The sequence below is a fragment of the Bombyx mandarina genome, chromosome 13 (assembly GCF_030267445.1).
Source record: "Bombyx mandarina strain Sakado chromosome 13, ASM3026744v2".
Classification (NCBI taxonomy): Eukaryota; Metazoa; Arthropoda; class Insecta; order Lepidoptera; family Bombycidae; genus Bombyx; species Bombyx mandarina.
Genome location: NC_143220.1, coordinates 14,293,125 through 14,316,333, shown reverse-complemented (window position 1 = coordinate 14,316,333; position 23,209 = coordinate 14,293,125). Strand labels below are relative to the sequence as shown.

The 23,209-nt window shown below is 39.7% G+C and overlaps 2 protein-coding genes across 2 annotated transcripts; one reads left to right on the top strand and one right to left on the bottom strand.

The window, feature by feature from the left end:
• Nucleotides 1–383: 383 nt before the first annotated feature.
• On the bottom strand, nucleotides 384–21,498 carry nompB (intraflagellar transport protein 88-like protein nompB). The gene is made up of 19 exons (XM_089732586.1): nucleotides 21,142–21,498; nucleotides 20,472–20,614; nucleotides 19,926–20,052; nucleotides 19,502–19,606; nucleotides 18,625–18,738; nucleotides 18,438–18,541; nucleotides 16,758–16,867; nucleotides 12,505–12,623; nucleotides 11,606–11,757; nucleotides 10,238–10,475; nucleotides 9,218–9,431; nucleotides 8,304–8,475; nucleotides 5,457–5,559; nucleotides 4,955–5,068; nucleotides 3,947–4,055; nucleotides 3,440–3,547; nucleotides 2,866–2,928; nucleotides 977–1,073; nucleotides 384–571 (listed from the first exon to the last, which is right to left on the bottom strand). Exons 1-19 carry the CDS (start codon nucleotides 21,355–21,357, stop codon nucleotides 451–453), a joined length of 2,529 nt encoding a protein of 842 aa, XP_089588712.1. The 5' UTR covers nucleotides 21,358–21,498; the 3' UTR covers nucleotides 384–450.
• On the top strand, nucleotides 13,447–14,005 carry LOC149501667 (uncharacterized). The gene is made up of 3 exons (XM_089732511.1): nucleotides 13,447–13,466; nucleotides 13,508–13,746; nucleotides 13,826–14,005. Exons 1-3 carry the CDS (start codon nucleotides 13,447–13,449, stop codon nucleotides 13,900–13,902), a joined length of 336 nt encoding a protein of 111 aa, XP_089588637.1. The 3' UTR covers nucleotides 13,903–14,005.
• Nucleotides 21,499–23,209: the final 1,711 nt, after the last annotated feature.

The following is a 23,209-nucleotide window of genomic DNA, read 5'->3' as shown; positions in this document are numbered from 1 at the left end:
TCAAACCTGACGACGTTGCTAAAACGAACTCTAGAAAGAGCCGTGCTTCGCAGAATCTACCACCGGTTGCTATTCAATAGCTCTTAAGGTACACGACACACGGCCCACCTCACATCATGTCGATACGCGAATAACGTCACCTACCTTGAGACATGATATCGAGCACTCAATTGTATTGTATAAAAGTCATCTCCCTCTACAAACCGGAACGCATGACTGTTTGAAGACATAATACAGGGCGTACCTTCCCTAGCGCGCTTACAAAACTCTCGGCCAAAACCCAGCTTAAGCAGTGCAAACCATTATCCTGCACTAATTCTCTTATCAATGGAATTCACCGAAATATAATACTATAAGGTCGATGTAGTTTCAAATAAACAGTATGTAGGGACTTGTATTTATTCGGTTGCACATGTATATGCTTAAGGTACAGCAGTGAAAAGGTTCTAACTACTCCGGAGGTAACGGTAAATCGTCTTCTAATTCTTCAACATTTTTCTTTCTACCCGCACTGGTGCGCGATCGATTCGAAGGCTGTAAACCATCTCGAAAACTAAAACTTTCAGTATACCTGAAACAATATAATATAGCGTTTCATTTTATTAAAAAAAATACAGTATATATTTACAATAATGTAACTAGAAAATGTTAAATTGAGAATTTGAATTAACTAATGAATGAAACTTGATAAATATTCAAAGTCTTGACCCTGCGGCGCCTCAGACTACGACTTTATTTCGTTTGTCTGGTGCGCAATAATACCCAATTAGTTTGTCACGTCATACAATTTTTATACAATCACGATTTCGTAACGTGGCTTAAATCCAAAGGTATAAATTAAAGAATAATTATTACATTTCATACGAAGTAAATACCTAATGCAAATTATACGATAAATAAGTTTGATAGTTACATTTCAAATAAAGTTATGCTCGTTATTAAAAATTAGATTTTGAAGGGTAAATTAACAACTTACTTATAACTTTGGACATCACTGCCTTTGCGTCCTTCACCAGAGGGTTGAGAAGCGGTGGGCGGAGGTTGAGTTGCCGCACTGTTAACTCGAGATATTGCTGTAGACGAAGTTCACAGGATATCAATTATAAATGGAAAATCTTTGAATGAGCTCACATTTATATTTAACTAGTTGTGCCTTGCTGCCTCACAGCCGTTGAGTTAACAATTTTGGGAGACTTCTTCTTTAGTAAACGAATCAAATAAATTCCAAACTATTATATCGAATTCAAATTGGAACACGTCACCTCGCTACAAAATAATAAAAATGTACAATAAAATCTGTATGTGTTCCATTTAATAAAATATGTCAAAAGAATTCATTTTTAGATAAATAGAAAACATTTGAATAAGATATAATTTTATCAGACTTGATTAATAAGGTATTCAAATGTGTCATTTTTATTTAGTCATTATAAGATTAGATGTCCTCGACCACCCAGTAATACATAAACTTCTATGTAAATATGTTATTTTACGTTCAATTATTTACAAATAACCTTTCTACGTATATCTTATCTCGAAAGAGATTTAAATAAATACGCTTTGTCTTTAAATAATTAAACATTAAAATAAAAACTAATTCATTAAGTATGTAAGCTTTGTTTAATTATTAAAATAACACTATATAAAAACACATTCATTCAAAGATTGATACAATTTTTTTATTTGTGATTAGGATTTATTAGTCATGGAATTTAGCATTTCAATACCTATTACATATTTATAACAAAGGACAGAATTATATCAAAGGAGAGAAAGGGTTTATTTATATTGTTATTGTTTTGAATTCCGGGTTTCGAGGGCTGGCTAAAATTTGTCTAATAAAGTTTAGCATAGTGACCATATCTATTTTCTAATACACTAAATTTTTAAGCTAGTGACAAGTTGTATATCATGTACATTTATCACTCCTTTATGTTTTTCTGTATTAGAAGTTCAATTATCTTTCATTATGGAAGTTAATTAATTCATTTTGGATTGTTTTATATACACTTGCCCTCGTAGGTTTTTATAACCATAATAGGGACAGCATGAAGAAAATTAAATTAAGTAGTACATTGTAGCAAACATGCTAGAGGAAATGTCCAACTTTTCTCCCGCGGTGCACATACTATTCTTTCGCCTACCAGGGCGAAAGTTCGGGCAGTACTCAACATCTTTAGTGATTCTAATGGATGTGTAAATGTTATGCCACTATTTTTAGGGTAAATTTTATTTTAATAATTAGGGTAACAAGGTTTTTTTTTATGGCTTAGATAGGTAGACGAGCTCACAGCCCACCTGGTGTTAAGTGGTTACTGGAGCCCATAGACATCTACAACGTAAATGCGCCACCCACCTTGAGATATCAGTTCTAAGGTCTCAGTACAGTTACAACGGCTGCCCCACCCTTCAAACCGAAACGCATTACTGCTTCACGACAGAAATAGGCAGGATGGTGGTACCTACCCGTGCGGACTCACAAGAGGTCCTACCACCAGTAATTACGCAAATTATAATTTTGCGGGTTTCATTTGCGGGATTGAAGGATATCGAAACACGAATTCGTATAAAAGCGAATTCTGAAAAACCTTGCAACAACACTATGATTTAATTTCGAGTTATACCACACTACACCACCTAAAATTATATAAAAACCTAAGATAGTTTTAAAAAGAATACAGAATTCGAAGACAGATCTTGATTTTGTCGGTGACATTTTGACCGACAACCTTTAAGTACTGTTTAAAAGTAGTAATCAGTAATCAGAAGAGTTTACTTTTAGCGATAAAACCGCCCATTTCACTCTTCGTCTGTAAAGTTAACTTTATTTTGATTTTATATTGGTGTAGAATAAAGCTTACTCACCTTTTAAGTCTACTGGTGACTGACTCGCTCTGGACGATCCACTCCCCGCAGATATCACAGATGCTAAAAACATCGACTGGTATTAATGTGTCTTACTTACTACAAAATTATTGAAGCATTTTTATTCGTGATCGGCGCCCTTATCTTAACGTTCACTATAAGGTTGAAATTCCAATGGCAATAAAATAAGGGTCATATGACAAACTGGAGTGCATGGTTCCTTAGATGATAGGTATGTATAAACAATTACTCTAGGTTAGCCGTGAGCTTGCTTACTAATCTATCCAATTTAAATTTTTTTAAGTACATAAAAATTCTGAAGATTTCAATATTTTACCTACGGTCATTTTTAATTACAATTGAAACTTTATTTTATTTGAGTAAATAATACACAAATATGGTTATACAAAAGAAACGATCTGTTGGTATATAGGGAAAAAAATGTATAAATTGAGAAAGACAGGTCTCTTTGATTGGAGTTACAAGACTGGGTAGGAACATGAATGTTGTTCATATTGATTGTGACAGCCATTTTTTTAAAGAAAACGTCTGCCTGATGTAATGTTTGACGAACCTCTTTCCTGCTGCTTGAGCCTGGCCTGCGCACGCTGTAACTCTCGCGTCCACGTGCTCGTCTCAGATAAACCTTGATCTCCGCACAATTTCACTATTAATTTCAGACCTGAAAATATTTCAAATATCTTCTCCATCAACTTAAAGAGAAGGGAGTAATTTCTGCGGAAATATAGTTACTATATTATTCGACTCATCATAATCGGTTGCTCTTGGCAGAGCAGTAGTGGTAATGTGGAATTCTTGCTTATTAAAGCCTTGACAGATGTTTTCCATAGTTTGCGAACCGAGGCCTGGCGCACACACTCGTTAAGTGGGCTTTCAGTAATGTCTTTCACCTGATTTATTTATTTATTCGACTATATCTCGAATAAATACACATTAAAATTACTTTCAGAGTGTTCTCATATTTTCATTGTCAACTTTTGCCAACATCGTTACTCTGAACTGATTTACATTTTTGTCTTTGTTATTTAAATCGACTTTTCAAGATAACAAGTTAACTCACATTGTACATTGTCGGGGAAACGAGTGTTCATTTTCTTATACAAGCTGAGTGCTTCCTGGTAGCGGCCCGTGGCTCGGAGGCAGCCGCCCATCAGTAAGCCCCATTGTGGCTGTTCGAGTTTTAATTATTATGACTAATTATAAGTGGGCCGGGTTCCTCTAGCGTCGTCTATTTACCCCTGTATCGTTCGTTACATTTTATAGCGTCGTGGCCTAAAGGATAAGACGACCGGTGCATTCGTATGTAGCGATGCACCGGTGTTCGAAGCCCGCAGGCGGGTACCAATTTTTCTAACGAAATACGTACTTAACAAATACTCACGATTGACTTCCACGGTGAAGGAATAAGATTGTGTGGTAAAAATCAAACCCGCAAAATTATAATTTGCGTAATTACTGGTGGTAGGACAGCTTGTGAGTCCGCACGGGTAGGTACCACCACCCTGCCTATTTCTGCCGTGAAGCAGTAATGCGTTTCGGTTTGAAGGGTGGGGCAGCCGTTGTAACTATACTGAGACCTTAGAACTTATATCTCAAGGTGAGTTGCGCATTTACGTTGTAGATGTCTATGTAACCACTTAACACCAGGTGGGCTGTGAGCTCGTCCACCCTTCTAAGCAATAAATAAATAAAAAAGAAAGCAATTGCCCTTGTGTTGCTAAGTAAGTGCTGCAGTATTTATAAGTACCCCACTCCCCCCTTTTGGTTGACGCTTCCAATTTTACCCGTCATGTTGAAGTTTGAATAGCTTCGATAACACCAGCGTTCTTTTCAACCCATAAAAGCGTACTAACTGCCAATTCCTGCCCAACTGACGTTACGTATACATAACTTCAAAATTCTCGCATAAAACAGACGTCACGATAGCGTTCGGCCACGAGCAGAAATTATTGCTATAATATCAATTTTACTATCGCTTTTGTCCCACGACACCTACTTTGACATGATTTATTATTTGTTTATTACTGTTTGTTGTACTTGTACATTTTATTGACTGTATAATAATTACATTAGTCGGCTCTAGTCGCGCAGCTCGTCTGTAGTACTGCAAGGCGACATCTGGCGGTGACTCGCCCGCCAGCCACTCGAGGGCTGTTAAATCGCACGGCCATATTGCTTCTACCTGAATTAAAATGTAATAATATAAACCTAAAATGCCTTATCCTTACCTTTTACTATTCAATTCGAAGGAAAACAGAGCTGCTTTGCCTTTGAACGGATTTGTTTACAGAAAAAAGTGTAAGGTAATATACCTAGAAAATAGAAGGTATTGTTTTATAAATTGTATGTATATTTTGTTTTTATTATGAAGTCAGCTAAAAATAGAACGTAAGCTGTAAAGCATAAGGTGGTTCATCAAAACATTGTATAATCAATGGACTTATTGCTTATTTGTCTATGTAAGTAGTTAAGCATCAAATAATGTATTTTTTGGATCGCACAATCTAAATTCAGTCTAAAATCAGTCTAAATTATTGCCAGAATCGAGATTTAAAAAAAATTAAACTTACGTCTTGGTAATGGTGTTTGGCTGTTTGCGTATCGCCCATCTCGCTGTGGAGCTGGGCTAGAGCGGAGGTCACGCCTGCATCCCAATTTCCAATCAGACTGTACCTATTGTCATGGTTTGCACTGTGATTACCATGATTAATGTTGATCAGTTTTACAATGGGGTACATACATCTAATATATATTATCTATATATCGTATCTGCGTGTTTGTTACAGTTCAAAAATGAATCAAATGATATCCTTCTTCAAACAGATTTTCGTTGGAATTTTCATAAGTTCCAAATTCGGTTTCTTTTTTATTTTATTGCCCGAGCAGGCAGACGAGCATACGGCCCACCTGATGGTCAGTGGTTACCGTCGCTCATGGACGTCAGCAATGCCAGGGGCAGAGCCAAGCCGCTGCCCTACAGATACAATTAGTTATTGTGACATTCAAACTAGCGAAAATGTTGAGATCATACGGAAATTATGAAGCATAGCTATGAAGAAGGGACTATCGAAGATCATTGGGAGTCTGTTAGAGGCGCATTCCGTGAAAGCTGCCAGTCTGTGCTTGGTTACAAATGCACGCCTAAAAAGAAATGGATCTCAGGAACCACTTGGGACATGATCCAGGCAAGGCAGCAAAAGAAAGAGCAGATCAACTCTGCACAAACTCTGGAAGCCAAAGAAGAACTAGCTTATGAGTACTACATTTGTGAGTCAAAGATCAAACTCAACCTAAAGAAAGACAAACGAGCTTGGACCGAAGCTATAGCACAGAAAGCAGAGCTGGCGGCATATTCTGGAAACATGTCAGAGTTACATAAATCAGCAAAAATTCTCTGCAATAAACCAATCGCTGATAAGCCACTGAGGGATGACGCCGGAAATCTACTAGTTACCTTAGAGCAACAACTGGTTGGATGGCGTGAGCACTTTGCTAAGGTCTTCGAAGCTCGGCCCACGGTGACTATCGTTGGACACGAGCCTTCTCAGAAACTACTCGACATTGAAGTGGGCCCTCCAGTCGTAACCGAGATTAAAAAGGCAATCACATCTCTAAAATCTGGCAAGGCTCCCGGTGGCGATGGCATTACGGCTGAAGTACTGAAGGCGGATGTTAATCTCACTATCCAGATTCTACACCCGCTGCTATCACGTATTTGGGAGCAGGAATACATACCAGCATCGTGGAAGGAAAGCGTTATCGTGAAACTACCAAAAAAGGGTGACCTTTCCTCGTGTGCCAATTGGAGGGGTATAAGCCTGCTACCAATATGTTCAAAAGTTCTCGCGAAAATTTTGCTGATGAGGATGGCCAAAGTGGTTGACAGTGAGCTCAGAGAAGAACAGGCAGGGTTTAGACCAGGACGTTCATGCTCGGACCAAATAAACCTTTTACGAATGATCCTAGAACAATGTCAGGAGATGCAGTGTGAAGTTTTCACATTGTTTATCGACTTCGAAAAGGCCTTTGACAGTGTCAGTTGGTCCAGCATTTGGACTGTTTTGAAGAAAAAAGGCGTGCCCGACAAGCTCATAAATGTCATAAAAGCGCTGTACTATGGATCGTCGTGTAGAGTGCTCCACAGGGGAAAACTCACGGATAATATCGTGGTCACCGCAGGCGTCAAGCAAGGTTGCTTGCTGTCTCCCCTGCTGTTTATAATGGTGCTTGATGATGTGATGCGCAGAGTCACCTGTAAATGCCGACAAGGACTGCCTTGGACCGCGGATGAAGACCTTGAGGACATCGACTTTGCTGATGACATTTGCCTCCTAGCAACCAATCGGCAGCAGCTACAAAACAAAGCAGATGATCTAGTAGATGAAGCTGAAAAAGTAGGGCTGCGTATTAATTTCTCGAAAACAAAAGAAATGCGCATAAATACCACCGATTCGGCTCCTATGTCGATCAAAGGGAGGCACATCGAGCAGGTGGGAAGCTTCTGTTACCTGGGCAGCATTGTGGGCGATAGGGGAGGCACCGAGGCAGACATTGCGGCTCGTATAAATAAAGCCAGAGCCGCGTTTAGTCAACTTAGGCCAGTATGGAGTTCCTCAACCTTAACAAGACGAACAAAGGTGAGGATCTTCAACTCAAATGTAAAGTCTGTATTGCTGTACGGGAGCGAAACTTGGTTTGTTCGCAAGGACTTGATCAAAAAACTTCAAGTGTTTGTGAATAGGTGCCTGCGTCAGATTTTGAAAATCTTTTGGCCTGAGAAGATCACTAGCAAAGAGCTGTGGAGGATCACTAAGCAGACACCAATGGAGAAGGAGATCCTTACGCGGAAGTGGCATTGGATTGGTCACACTCTGAGAAAGCCCGATACACACCTATCAAAGAGAGCACTGACCTGGAAAGTGTCTGGTAAAAGGAAGAGAGGCCGCCCCAGAACAACTTGGCGTCGCTCGGTGGAGCAGGAGCTAGGGGTCTTGGGCATGACGTGGGAGGAGCTAGAACAGACTGCCCAAGACCGATACAAATGGAAAAATTTGATTCGAGCCCTACACCCCAGCAGAGGGTAATAGGAAAGCATGATGATGATGATGATACGGAAATTAAGTTTTGCTATTGCTATTGAAGTCGGCTGAGAATTAGAACTCATTCGCACGGGAGTTTTTTTAGCGCGCGTTAAAAAAGCTTTCAAATACAACAGATGTATTTCCTTGTATATTATTTTCATACGTCAGCGCTTTTAATACGCGACGCTTTTTTATCGCGCAGTTTTGCATTTTGAGCGCTATGCATTGGGCGTTACAGATTACGTTACATCGAGAACGTTATAAAAGCGCCAACGCCGAGTTTTAACGCAACGTTTTTCAAACGCCCGTACGAATGAGGGCTAAGTATGGAAGTACCAGTGTTCGGCGGCGGCGTGGTCGGCGGGGTGGCGGAGCGCGAGGCGCGCGAGTGCGGCGGCGGCGAGCGGGCGCAGCGTGTGCGTCGGCGCGCCGCACGCACGCACCCGCGACCAGCGCGCCGCCGCTACCGACAAGCCCTCCCGACCCGCTGTTTGCTCCAGGCACAGAGCTACACACATTCAAATTGACAATGACGCTGCCTTCCGCGAGGTATCTGAATGATAGGTACACTCGTGGACAAATTGCAAGTAGTAGTAATCGAATAAACTACATTTAAAAAGGTACGGGTGGTAGGACCCCTCGTGAGTCCACACGGGTAGGTACCACCATCCCGCCTATATCTGCCATGAAGAAATAATGCGTTTCGGTTTGAAGAGTGGGGCAGCCGTTGTAACTGTACTGAGACCTTAGAACTTATATCTCAAGATGGATGGCGCATTTACGTTGTAGATGTCTATGGGCTCCATTAATCACTTAACACCAGGTGGGCTGTTAGCTCGTCTACCCATCTAAGCAATAAAAACAAAAAAAGCAAAATATTGTTCTGCCATGAAAAGTTTGAAAAACAACGTTCGAACTACTGAGTAACGTCATCTGCTAGGTGGAAGATATTCCTTTCACAACCATAACTATTATTTTTATAACAGTCCGTTTGCTGTAAGAATACAAGGCAGCGGGGAGAAATGGTATCCGCGCGAAATCCTTCATCTTGTCCTCGGTGTGCTTTGGGTGAATTGTGCCTCATCTGAGTTCTGAGTTCTGTCTTCTGCGAGATTCGGATGCAGATTGTTGAGCGAAAGGGTATTTTAGTCGGTTTATCTCTGATATCTCTCTGCCGCCCTTATTCATAGGCGGATGTTTGGCGTTCTGTTTCCTCCTGACCGAAAAAAGGGCTTAAGAATATTATATACCTAAATCATGTGCAGCGATAAGGTCGGCCGGGTCGAGGTGTGTGGCCGCCGTGAGGGTTTCGGCTGCTTCCCGCCACGCCAGCTCCGGCGCCGGGTCCTCCGACAGCGACGCTTGCAGCGACGACAGCGCGAGCGTCACGCGCGCCGCGCACGAGTACGGATCGTCACGAGACGCCGACTCTGATAGTGAACGAGCTTCGCTCCAGTTGCCCAGCTTGAATATAAACAAAAAAAATACAATAGAACATTGTTGTCTGTTCCGTTGGTTGTGTTAGTTTCTAACGCGACTCGAACAGAAAAACTACGATCGAATTATTCTAAAGCACTACATATTATTTATTATTACAGACCGAACCAAAAGCTTCCAATTCGATGTCTCTGATTAGTAACACTACCTTTTAATGGGTCCAAAGAATTACAAAAACCACAGAATTAAAGACTTAAACCATGATCAGAAAAAAATCTATATTGGTGTCAAAAGACAGTGATTTATCAAATATTAATCGGCAGAGACTCTGTATGGTTGATCAACGTACAACGACTATTTCGTATAGCAAAGGTTTGTTTGGCTAAGGATATAACGAATTATTCCAACTTATCCCGACCGTATAATGTGCGTTGTGCTTGTGAAATGTCATTCCCGCTCCTGCGGACAGAATGGAAAGCAGTCGACGTCGCCCCAAACATGTCATTTCGGATCCTCCCGATCCACTAACGGTGCTTTTAGGTCCCTCAAGCACCAGTCATCGTTCTCGTCGAACCCGTCGCTTGCGACGAAGGGCTCGACGAGTAAATTAACCCACAGACACAGCCCACTGAGTTTCTCGCCGGATCTTCTCAGTGGGTCGCGTTTCCGATCCGGTGGTAGATTCTGCGAAGCACGCCTCTTGCTAGGGTTCGTGTTAGCAACGTCGTCAGGTTTGAGCCCCGTAAGCTCACCTACTAGTTAAGGTTACGCTGATATAGCCTCTCAAGGCTCTCAGCTTAGGTAGGAAAAAAAAAGTGAAATGTAAAACTTACGGCGTAGGCAACGAAGGCTGCATCAGCATTGGCCTCGGCTCGTAGCACTCGGTCCTCAGCGTGCGCCTTCGCAACGGCCTTCAGTCGCTGCAGTACGGCGAGCCCGGAGCGGGCGGTGCGCGAGGCGCGCAGGGACGAGAGCGCCGCGCCAAGCTCCAGCCGCCCCCCCGCCGCGCCGCCCGCGCCCCCCGCACCGCTGTACCCGCGCAACGCCTCCACACACCACGACATGCCAGTGCTACCCCATATAACATCGCTCTCTTTAACCAGTGCCGAAGCCAGGTTTGAGCCCCGTGAGCTCACCTACTCGTCCGGTAACGCTAAACTCTCAAGGCTATCAGCATAGGTAGAAAAAAAAACCTGTGCAGAAAGGCAGTTGATAAATAAACATCACGCACCATACCAACCCGACTTCTTAGAATAACGATTTCTACCTTTCACACCACAGTAGGTAATTACCTCGCGGCATACATAAGCAAGAGGAGGGGTCCGTCCCATACAACAGGCCCCGGACCTGCAACAGGCCCGGATATACAACAGGCACCCAACGGGCTGTACTTCTGGCATTTCTGATGTCGAGGAGCGACGTTGAGTCATTGGCAGGTATGTCAACGAAAGCAGAAAAAAACTACAATCGTAATTAAATAAATTTGCCTATTTCATTTTATTAGTCGTTAGCGAAAACTCGTGCACATAAATTTCAACTAGTGAATTCCGCTCTCACGATCCGCTGTGGCTATCTCTAATTGCATGAAAAATAACTAACCCGGACTTCCACGGTGAAGGAATAACATCGTGTAATAAAAATGAAACCCGCAAAATTATAATTTGCGTAATTACTGGTGGTAGAACCTATTGTGAGTCCGCGCGAGTGGGTACCACCACCCTGCCTATATCTGCCGTAAAGCAGTAATGCGTTTCGGTTTGAAGGGTGGGGCAGCCGTTGTACCTAAACATGAAACCTTAGAACTTATACCTTAAGGTGGGTGGCGCATTTACGTTGTGGATGACTATGGGCTCCAGTAACCACTTAACATCAGGTGGGCTGTGAGCTCGTCCACTCATATAAGCAATAAATAAATAAATACATTATGCTATGTACTATAGCAAAAACCTTCCATGGGATATCAAAAGCAAGACATCTGTTTCATCATCGGATGAATGGTTTAGAAAACAGATATTGATTTTTATTTAAATGTATTGGCACTTGTTACACTTTCGAATGGGATCGAAATATTAACCGCCTTGGAATAATAGTAATCTACCATTTGTACCGAAAAACATGACTAAGACTATCATTACCGGCAAACGGAGATTTTGCGTGCAAGGACTCGGTTCACTCTAGTCAATTATATAATGGACAGTCACCCCGAATCATCGTCCGTCCCCGCTGTGGGTGTGAGGACCGCGGCGGCAAGAGCCAGACATCGTTCAGCTTCAGCGGCCGCGCGCCGAGACCAGCGAGACAGTTTATCTCCGCGTGACACGTCGCGGACAACGCACTCGTAAGTATCTTTCTCCTGGAATTTTAAACGATATTACAATAAACAACATCACACCTCCTTGGAGGTAGGTACTGGTGGTAGGACCTCTTGTGAGTCCGCACGAGTAGGTACCACCGCCTTGCCTATTTCTGGCGTGAAGCAGTAAGTAATGCGTTTCGGTTTGAAGGGTGGGACAGCCATTGTAACTACATTGAGACCTTAGAACTTATGTCTCAAGGTGGGTGGCGCATTTACGCTGTAGATGTCTTTGGGCTCCAGTAACCACTTAACACCAGGTGGGCTGTGAGCTCGTCCACCCATCTAAGCAATAAATAAATAAAAAAGGTAAAGTGTGCTATGAACCCGAACAAGTAGCTTGTAGGTTATAGATCTTAGCGACTAGCTTTTCTTCAATGCAAATCATTAGCCCCACATTCTTGTCGTAGTAAGACTATGACGTAAAGCACCCTTGGTATTTATATAGTTTCTGTAGCTACTAATTACGTGTTGTTTGTTACCAGATGGTTAAATAAGATGAATCTTAAGCTTATATTTTTGAAATGAAAAAAAAAACATATTCCTTTGATACCAGCAAAGATCAGGTGCCCAATGAAAGGTACACCGAATATAATTGATTTTAAACGCTGGGTAAATACAGTCATAATTTTAGTACATCTAAATTTATTTCATTTCGGAAAATATTCATATTGAAATATATTATGTAATTGTGTTAATTTTTAATAGAAACCGAAATGAAAACGATATGTCTGTAAGCTAGCTTACGTCATCAATAGGAATGTCCTGGTGGTAAGTCGGCGGTTCGACATCCAGCATTGCATGGAAAGCAGCTTTCCCTCCTTCTGGGTCACTGAGTGCCACAGAGCATAAAACCAGATGTAGACCTAGACGCAACGTAACAGATACAAATTAACTTCAAAAAAGGAAGAGGTTTTAAGATTTTTCATTTTCGCTTCATCCGACCGATTTTTCATTTTCGCTTCCGACCTTAACACATAGCCCAAGAGCCCGTGGGCTCTACCTGTATGTATTTGACCAGACCTGAATTTTCGTACATTGAGACCCCTATACCTACCATGCATGAGGTGGGGACTCACTAAGCTCAAAGTGGTCGACGCGCCGAGCACTCAGGTAGGACAGGTACCGATTTTGACGGATTTTAAATCCATTTGTCCACGTCTGCCGTTTTGAAATTTTGAAAATATATGATTATTATTATCGGAAAATAAGAATGGCAGACCATTATCGCGCATTTTACTTTGTGGCAGACCACTTTGAAAATGCTAAAAAAATAAAATTTTGAAAGTAATTGACCAGATCTGCCATTGATATAATAATATGTTGTTTATTATAATCTTAAAAACTTATATTGATCACGGCAGACCTCTACATTGCGTACACACATCAACATATAATAAAATCTTAGCTACTACCCGGCCAGATGTATATTATGTTTTCCGTTCACTGTTTTAGAGGAATATAATTTAGTTGCGATTTACTTTAGCAATGTATTTACCGAAATTAATATTTTTTTATATTCTATATACTAAACTTCATTAGTTAGACAATAAAGAAGTGAATTTTTTATGGAATAATTATAAATAATACGGTATAATGCTGATCAAAAAATAATTCAATTCCTCATTTTTATCATTCAACATTTAACTTGCCAGCTATACAATGCCAAAAAATCTAGTGATGTAGATGATGGAAGGTTCCAGCTATTCGTTAGCAACTATAAAGATTCAGATATCAATGAAAATTATAGAAAAAAAATTCAAAATTTTGAGGCAAGCTCAATACCACCGCGTAAGAGTGAGCTTTATCAACAACTTTTGAGGGCCCACTATATTTCTTCTATTTGGAGAAATGCTTACAAAAAGCAACCCACAACTTTAGACCCATTGGAGTATGGTTGGATTGAGCAGGACAACATATATGCCTTCAAAGGGTTCGAAGGTGACCAACTTCCATATTTTGTGAGTGACTTAATCACCAATGTTCCTGGTAAGTTGATAACAATTCTTTCTCGAACATGTTCAGATGAATTTACGTTCATTTTACAATTTATGTTTTATTTTTGCAGTATTCGATTCAATGGATGATGAAGACGAGTCGCCTAACGATAAAGATGACTCCGATGATGATGATGATGATGAATGAAGATTGATACATATATATATATGTAATGCATGCATGATATATTTTTTTAACTGATTTAACACTTTTAAATTTTGTCTTGACGAAATAAAAATGAGGAATTGAATTATTTTTTGATCAGCATTATACCGTATTATTTGTAATTATTCCATAAAAAAATCACTTCTTTATTGTCTAACTAATGAAGTTTAATATATAGAATATAAAAAAATATTAATTTCGGTAAATACATTGCTAAAGTAAATCGCAAGTAAATTATATTCCTCTAAAACAGTGAACGGAAAACATAGTATACATCTGGTCGGGTAGTAGCTAAGATTTTATTATATGTTGATGTGTGTACGCAATGTAGAGGTCTGCCGTGATCAATATAAGTTTTTAAGACTATAATAAACAACATATTATTATATCAATGGCAGATCTGGTCAATAACTTTCAAAATTTTATTTTTTTAGCATTTTCAAAGTGTTCTGCCACAAAGTAAAATGCGCGATAATGGTCTGCCATTCTTATTTTCCGATAATAATAATCATATATTTTCAAAATTTCAAAACGGCAGACGTGGACAAATGGATTTAAAATCCGTCAAAATCGGTACCTGTCCTACCTGAGCGCTCGGCGCGTCGACCACTTTGAGCTTAGTGAGTCCCCACCTCATGCATGGTAAGTATAGGGGTCTCAATGTACGAAAATTCAGGTCTGGTCAAATACATACAGGTAGAGCCCACGGGCTCTTGGGCTAACACTGTTTTCGTTCCATTAAATAGCTAGTGAACCAATTTAGAGCGATTCCGCGTATGCCTAAAGTATCTAATTTCTTTAGTAAAATTGGTACGGAGACAGTATCAAATGCCTTTGTTAAATCAAGGAATACGCCAATACAGAATTTTTTCTCAGTTAGTTTTGACGACACTACAGTTTTTAATAAGGATACAGCATCCTCAGTAGACTTCCCCTTACAAAACCCAAACTGTCTGTCAGAAATAAGATTTCGAGATTTTATGAATTCTGTCAGTCTTATATTTACCAATCTTTCGAGTAACTTGGAAAAAATACACAAGAGTGAAATAGGGCGGTAGTTATCCACTTTATTTTTAGGTCCACTTTTATATATCGGGCAAACTAACGCTGTCTTCCACGCATCTGGAAAAGTTCCCGTTGCAAAACTACCGTTGAAAATTATAGTTAAGGGCTGAAGCTATTCGTCTTTCATATTTTTGATTAAAGAGTTATTTATTGCATCGGATGGTGAATGGTTACCGTCGCCCATGGACGAACCAAATTATAATTTTACGAGTTTGATTTTTATTACGATGTTATTTATTCCTTCACCGTGAAAGTCAATCGTCAACGTTTGTTAAGCAGGTACGTATTTCATTAGAAAAATTGGTACCTGCCAGCGGGATTCGAACACCGGTGCATCATTAGATACAAATGGACCAGATTCTAATTCTTTAGGCCACGGCGACTGGAATTTGATAAGAACCTACAAGTAAGGATTTAGTTGTTCGTTCAAGTATAGAATTTACAATTCTTACCAAGCAATAATATAGTAGGTTTCGCTTTCTAGAAGGAAGTTAGCGTAGAATATTTTTTTAACTAAACGATATGCCAATTAATTGCTCTTTAAATACTCTATTAGAATCCGTAATTGCTCCACGTTTATCACTATTGGTTAATATTTAATTATTATTTTTTATTGCCTTTGTAGGCAGACGAGCATACGGCCCACCTGATGGTGAGTGGTTACCGTCGCCCATGGACTTCAGCAATGCCAGGGGCTGAGCCAAGCCGCTGCCTACCGTTAAATAATAATAATTAATGTTTCGCTTTCGTACTTTTCGCTAGTATGCTAGCTCCCACTTCGACAGCAAATAAACTAACCACGTATTCGCTTTTGGTTAGGTCAGTCTTAAGATCATAGTATTGGTTTCTTTCTTTTGTTTTTTGTGTTCTTTAGGTATATTTATTTCCCACGGTACCTACAGTAAGCTTTACTAGTACTACTACTACTTTATGTTTGGATATGGAAAATAGGAATATTTCCGACCCGGAACAAGAAACTCCGACATCCTCGAGGATTTAATTGTGTTTCTCATATGTTTCCATCAAAACAGGTCAATCAGGTGCAGAGCCTAGGATTAAGTGAGGCTTGTAGAATTTTATAGTTGAGCCTTCTCTAAAGACATTTCTCTTTGGTTTGTGGTCAGTCGTTTTTAAAGTCTAGCTAATTTGGAAGCTATTATTTCAGAATTGCTGCTTCATGTATGATTCTCAGTATTTTATCATAGCGGCATGAGTAAAGACCCTGTCAAGGAGCAACTAAAACCCACTAATGCGTTATACAGTAATACTCTGTGCGAATGTTATATTCATAGAGTTAGTTGCTCTGCGCATCTACCCACGTAAGAATTTAATATTTTCTTGACTATAATAAATTATTATTCACTTGACTATAAATCCCGCAGGCGGGTACCAATTTTTCTAATGAAATACGTACTTAACAAATGTTCACGATTGACTTCCACGGTGAAGGAACAGCATAGTGTAATAAAAATCAAATCCGCAAAATTATAATTTGCGTAATTACTAATGGTAGGACCTCTTGTGAGTCCGCACGGGTAGGTACCACCACCCTGCCTATTTCTGCCGTGAAGCAGTAATGCGTTTCGGTTTGAAGGGTGGGCAGCCGTTGTAACTACACTCTTGGAATAAAATCTAACTAAATAAATATTCTCTAATAATCTAACTATACATGTCTATGGGCTCCAGTAACCACCACCACCAGGTGGGCTGTGAACTCGTCCACTCATTTAAGCAATAAAAAAACTAAAACTAACCTCAAAATAATCCCATACCTGTTTGAAAATCACCTTGTTCGTGCATTATGTGCTGAAAATTTGTTACAGCATCCCGAAATTTTCCCATACGAACCAAGAGGAGACCAATGTTATGCATTACTTTCATTCTGCAACATGTATACATTTGAAATATTTATACGTGTAGACTTCGATTTTCAATATGTCTTTTATAGGTCCAGGTAGGGAAAGGTAGGTATAGGTACAAGGGAATATATATAGGTATGTCGGCGCAAATATGACTATTTACCTATTTATTATAAAAATAATAAAGATTGAATGTGATAATCGGATCATCTGATCATCAACTAATTACTCTGTGTTTATTACGATGAGAAATTAATGTTAAGCAGTCCCTTTTATTGTAATTTCAATACTTTAAAAACGTGTAAACACGCTCACGTGTACCAAGCCCTATAAATACGGCCGTACTGTCTAGCGCTTGGTCCACGTCATTACGGATCCTCCTGATCCATTAACGGTGCTTTTAGGCACCACAAGCACCGGTCACCGTCCTCGTCGCACCCGTCGCTTGCGACGAAGGCATCGACGAGCGAATTAACCCATAGACACAGCCCACTGAGTTTCTCACCGGATCTTCTCAGTGGGTCGCGTTTCCGATCCGGTGGTAGATTCTGCGAAGCACTGCTCTTGCTAGGGCCAGTGTTCGCAACTCTCCAGTTTGAGCCCTGTGAGCTCACCTACAAACGATAGGGTGAAGCTGAAATAGCCTCTCAAGGCTATCAGCATAGGTAGGAAAAAAAAAGCGCTTGGTCAGTCGTGCCCGAGCCGTAGTACAGTACGGATCTCTCTGGAAGTTGTTACGCTTCTGGTGAAATATACGCAGTTCTCGTGAAGTTTTGTTTCGGAAGCCCAAACATGAGTCATCGTCGAGAAATTAATATCATTGCTGACGTCACACTGAATTGTGAATCATCACATTGAATAATCAGCATTGCTGACGTCACACTTTTTAAAAACATTACGGAGGTCCCGGCTCCGTCAAGTTTCTCCTCCGTCATATACCACACATATTTGTATGACGAAAGGTTAGCTCGAATAACAACGATACCACTTTTTTAATATTTTAATAATATTATTTACCTACTTTAAATTCAAACGTGTTTTGTAATTTTATATGAATCACCGGTCACGTTTATTTACATAAATAAAATATCACGTATTATGAAAACGGTATAAATCCGTCACTAAATCGGCATTATAATGGCACGCTTAGCTAAAAGTTGGAGTTCAGAAATCTTCGGGTATTTTGTATTCGACGTCTAAACATACATATGCTTGTCTCGTGTTAGTGTTTCCGATATTCATACTTAGCAATGGAATGTTTGCTGTACGTAAGTTCCCCAACCCACCCTGAGACATGAGGTCTAAAACATCCATTATATTGTAAAGCGGTTAACTTACCCTTCATACCAGAACGCACGTGTGCTTCAGAAAAATAGTGGCACCTACCCACAGAACTACATTTTACCATATCTAAATGACATTGCATAGTTATAGTAGATGTTTATATTGACCGATTTTATTCCTTCGCCGTAAATGACAGTATGGTGTAACGTGTTCATTTTTTTATAATTTATTGTTATATCATTATCACATATTACTTAAGTATACAGTATATTAATTATTTAAATGATTATACTCAAATCAAATCCTCACCTCAAATCCTTTTCGGCTGTCGGCGTTTGATCAAGTGCCATCCTATAAAGCTTCAAAGCTTTCGGATGTTCTCCCATTTTAAAATAAATATTTCCCATGTTCACCTGTACACCAAGAAGTATGAGTTATTATGTCGTAAAGTTATTTTTCAATAAGAATAATGTGAAGCTCTATATTCTTATGGTACCTTGAGTCGGTTAGCATGCGGAAACAACTTGTTTCTAGTCAGCAACTGATACGTGTTCAGTGCTTCAGTGTACATCTCGTTCAGTGCGTACTGGTCCGCCAAGTTACAAAGCACCTGCAATTTATCATAATAATATTGAATTTCTTTTTATCTCTAAGCAAGATATAATATCTAATTTTATGTTTAATTATCTATGCATTCGAACATCGCTCACATCACATGATGGACTTGGAAATTAAATAGCACAAATGCTAGAATTTCAGGGAAGGTTTTTGGAGTAGTATCATCTGCGTATCACGGGTGGCAGCGAGTAGATTTAGCCCTTTGACTGCCCTGTAGGTCACCCGTGCCCTACGTGGCGCACTAAACTAATGACGTCGATTTCTTTTACGAAGGCACTTGGATTGCCTAACTTTACCTTTTCTTCTCTATTAATGTACCTTTTAGTTTTTAAGGTCTCTTCGCAATATATTCATTCTCGGTATCTTCGGACTCGTCTTTTCCAGAGTCTACTAGATGTTCCCCGCCTTAGTAACATAAATCAACACGCCACGTGGGGCACCGGTGGCTTACATGGCAGTCAAAGAATTAATAAATGGGTGTATTTCATACATAGTCTGTGACAGTGAAGGATTGTCACGGACAATGTGACAAGGTTTAGGTTTAAAACTTTATTCAGCTTACAAAGCGGCTATGGCTGCTTTAAAATATTTTTTATACTTTAGATTTTGTAGTATTGCTAATATAATTTACGTAATTGCTAATGGTAAAGTTTCTTGGTAGCCCACACGGATAAGTGCGATAATCCTGCCTATTTTTCCGCAGTTGTCATACAAAACTAAATACGTATTAAAGTTGGAAGTTATGCCGTACATACAGCAAAAGTCAAATCCAAGTTGTGAGTGTCACCCAAGTTCGCTTGTTCTTGCATGCGAATAAGCTGTCGTTCCATCGTGGACGCCTCTTGAGCCTTTGCAAGTGCCTTTAAAATAACGATTTCTTTTTTATTCGTCACATTAGATCAATTTACATACTTCCATGTAATATTATGTTAAATATAATTACAACAGACGAGATAAACTTTTTTTACAAGAATTTATTTTTACATCGCGTACGTCATTGATAAAGACGTTCGAGGGCGGTAGTAGCGTTGAAAAAAAAATAGTCAAGGGATTTAGGGTTCCGTAGAGTCGCATCGCTTTATAATCATTTTCCAATCACAGATCGCCTTCTATTATGTGTATAAACCAAATAAACATTATACAATTTGTTATCTTATTAAAAATTCAACAACAGCTAACCTGGCCCAAGTCATGTTCTTTTCTAGTAGTACTATCATCCTCAGGATCTGGTCGGGCGCTCAGTAAACAAGACTCCTCCACCAATGCCATGATTCTTGCTTCCATTTGTTTAACGCGATCTTCGACGCTGTAACACGCATCAATTTAATTTAAGAGCACCTACAAGCGTTTCTTAAATCTAGGCCAAAGTTTGGGAGCCATAGTCAAACTAAATTTACTTGCTAAATATCAATGTCGACTACTACTGGTACTCTAGAAAGAGTTGAAATATTTTAGACAACATTTTGGAACAATTCAGTGATATTCTAAAAACAAGATATAAATAATAACATCTTTAAATAATAATAGATACGTATGAAATATAACTTTTATTTTTATTACATTGACGAATTGAATCAGTGATTATAGTCGAATTTTCATCATTAATCGAACACTAATATTTCTAACCTTTTAATGTCGAATTCAATAAATAAATTAAATTTCAATTAGTAATTTGTTATTTCGTATTTATAAATTTGATGTTGATTGAAAAATGATTAAATACACCTGTCTTCCAAATGTTGAGTGGGCATGGGTCGATCGCGTGACGCCGAGGTGTACCCAGCAGCGCGCAATGCGGTCACGGGACGTGCTGATGTGCCGGACCTCGAACCCACGTCTCGCATGCTTACCGTGCCAAGCCGCACCATCTACCAATTATAATTACATTCCTCTAAGACGCGTTAGCAGTAGCGCAGTCTACCTGGAGATTAAGACTCTGATTCTGACTGACTGAACAGGATTAGACTAATGGCTACGATGGTAAGGAGTCGGATCGAACATGTACCACCATTTTAGTAAATATGTTAACATGATCGTCTCAATTACGCCATATATACCTACACTTGAGAATGTTATAAAGTCCAGCAATGAAAATATATACTTTTTTAATAGATTTACAAAATGCAAATATGTACCTAATCACTACATAGTATAAAACGAAGTCGCTTTCTCTGTCCCTATGTATGCTTAAATCTTTAAAACTGCGCAACGGATTTGGATGCGGTTATTTTTAATAGATAAAGTAATTGAAGAGGAAGGTTTATACTATGTATAATAACATCCATTAAATAGTGGATAAATCAATAATAAATTACAGTTTCCGAAGCGAAGCGAGGGCGGGTCGCTAGTATTTAATAAATAATATCAAGTGGTGGAGAATTGAATGAATACTGACCCCAGTGCCCGTACGACTGGGTAACTTTCTCCCGATCCCAGCCGTTCTCAAAGTTTCCTGGAACGTTTCGTCTTCCCTCAGGTTCCGCGTGTCCAGGGCCGGAGCCACTTCATTGAACCCGGAATAAAGTTCGTCATCTTCATCAACAATGATGGCCGTACGAGGTTTTGCGTCGGTGCCCAGTCGGGACGCGCTGTAGTACCGAGAACTTAGCATCGCTTAAATCTCTTAAAAATAAATTTATCAAGTTAAATCTTATTGGAGTATCCCCACCTGTTTAATACGTATGTTGTGACGCCGTTACCATGTCAACCGGCTGATATAAACAAAAAAGACAATTGTTCAGTCTCTATGGATCAAACGGTTTTTTTATTTCTTATTAATAACATTACTGGTGGCCCGAAGGCCTTTCTAGTTTCAGTAAGGTATCTAATAAAACCAATAATTATTTACGTATACCTAAATATGTAACTTTAACAGGTCCTATTCGTTGTACGATTCCGCTTTGTACGGTAAAGCCCTAAACACGTCATTTCGGATCCTCCTGATCCACTAACGGGGCTTTTAGGTAGGTACCGGCCATCGTTCTCGTCAAACCCATCGCTTGCGACAAAGGGCTCGGCGGGTAAAGTAACTTACAGACACAGCCCACTGAGTTTCTCGCTAAATCTTCTCAGTGGGTCGCGTTTCTGATCTGGCGGTAGATTCTGCGAAGCACTGCTCTTGTTAGGGTTAGTGTTAGTATTGTCGTCAGGTTATAGCTCCGCGGGCTCACGTACTTGTTAGGTTACGCTGACATAGCCTTTCAAATCTTATCAGCTAAGGTAGGGAAAAAATACGGTAAATGTTTTTTTCAACAGTCTATTGTATTACCATGGCTGCTATGTGTGATAAAGAATAAAATATGTATTTTTTATTGCCCTTGTAGGCAGACGAACATACGGCCCACTTGACGGTGCGGTTACCGTCGCCCATGGACTTCAGCAATGCCAGAGCCACGCCGCTGCCTACAAACTTTTCACCGGAAGCCGAGTTGCCAAATCTAACTTTGGTGTGATTTAGGACACTTATACACGGCGCAATGATGAGCATCGATATATAATTATGAACGACCGCTACGTTATTTCCTTACAAAATTAAATGATATATTGGATCTCTCGACATAAGAAAATACGAAAATCAGTGAAACACGTTTCTAATTTTTTCCGAAAATCTAGTTTCAAGTTAATCCAACATCGGAATAAGAATTCTCCATGTAAAGTAAAACACTGTTACTCCTTTACTGCGATGAAAATAGAACAATATGTATTTTACATTTTCATTTTTTTAATACGAAGTTTGATATGACACGGTTTGACTAACGAATAAACTTCCGAATGTTTTTTTCCCTTCGAACCATTTTTCATTGGGTGTTATAAATTATCAGACCATCCCGCGGTTTCGGCTGCGTTAAAATTGTAATTCAGAAGTAATAAATAAATTCGGTCTTTAAACTACCAGCCCTATAACGATGATTCCCTGACAACTGTTGCTCTGCGTATACCTTGCTGTTATGTATGCGGTGGTGGATGAAAAATTCCTTCTCGTATAGCCGCTTACAACACAAAGAATTTCTGAGCCGAATTTAAAAGACGAAAAATCTTGATCTGTTGATGAGTGAGATATATTAATTTAAAGATGCAGACAAAATCACGGCTGCTATTCAATTTCCAGGAGTACTAATAAATTGAATGACACCGCCTTTTTTATTGCTTAGTTGGGTGGACGAGCTCACAGCCCACCTGGTGTTAAGAGGTTACTGGAGCCTATGGACATCTACAACGTAAATGCGCCACCCACCTTGAGATATAAGTTCTAAGATCTCAGTATAGTTACAACGGCTGGCCCACCCTTCAAACCGAAACGCATTACTGCTTCACGGCAGAAATAGGAAGGGCGGTGGTACCTATCCGCCCGGACTTACAAGAGGTCCACCAGAGGTCCTATCACCAGTAAAAATTTTGAGTCATGAGAGAAAGAGAGAGCCTGAATTGCATTGAGAAAACGACAACCCTATTTATGTCTATCG

What these genes read in the sequence shown, in the direction of transcription:
- nompB (XM_089732586.1), bottom strand. Translation starts at nt 21,357, where the DNA reads ATGCTAAGTTCTCGGTACTACAGCGCGTCCCGACTGGGCACCGACGCA. An exon ending in CGCGACTAGAGCCGACTAAT is followed by an intron (nt 4,056 to 4,954) that starts GTAATTATTATA and finishes AAACTCGAACAG; the next exon opens with CCACAATGGGGCTTACTGAT. An exon ending in GCTCAAGCAGCAGGAAAGAG is followed by an intron (nt 2,929 to 3,439) that starts GTTCGTCAAACA and finishes CGATGTTTTTAG; the next exon opens with CATCTGTGATATCTGCGGGG.
- LOC149501667 (XM_089732511.1), top strand. Translation starts at nt 13,447, where the DNA reads ATGGAAGGTTCCAGCTATTC. An exon ending in ATGGAAGGTTCCAGCTATTC is followed by an intron (nt 13,467 to 13,507) that starts GTTAGCAACTAT and finishes TGAAAATTATAG; the next exon opens with AAAAAAAATTCAAAATTTTG. An exon ending in CTTAATCACCAATGTTCCTG is followed by an intron (nt 13,747 to 13,825) that starts GTAAGTTGATAA and finishes TTATTTTTGCAG; the next exon opens with TATTCGATTCAATGGATGAT.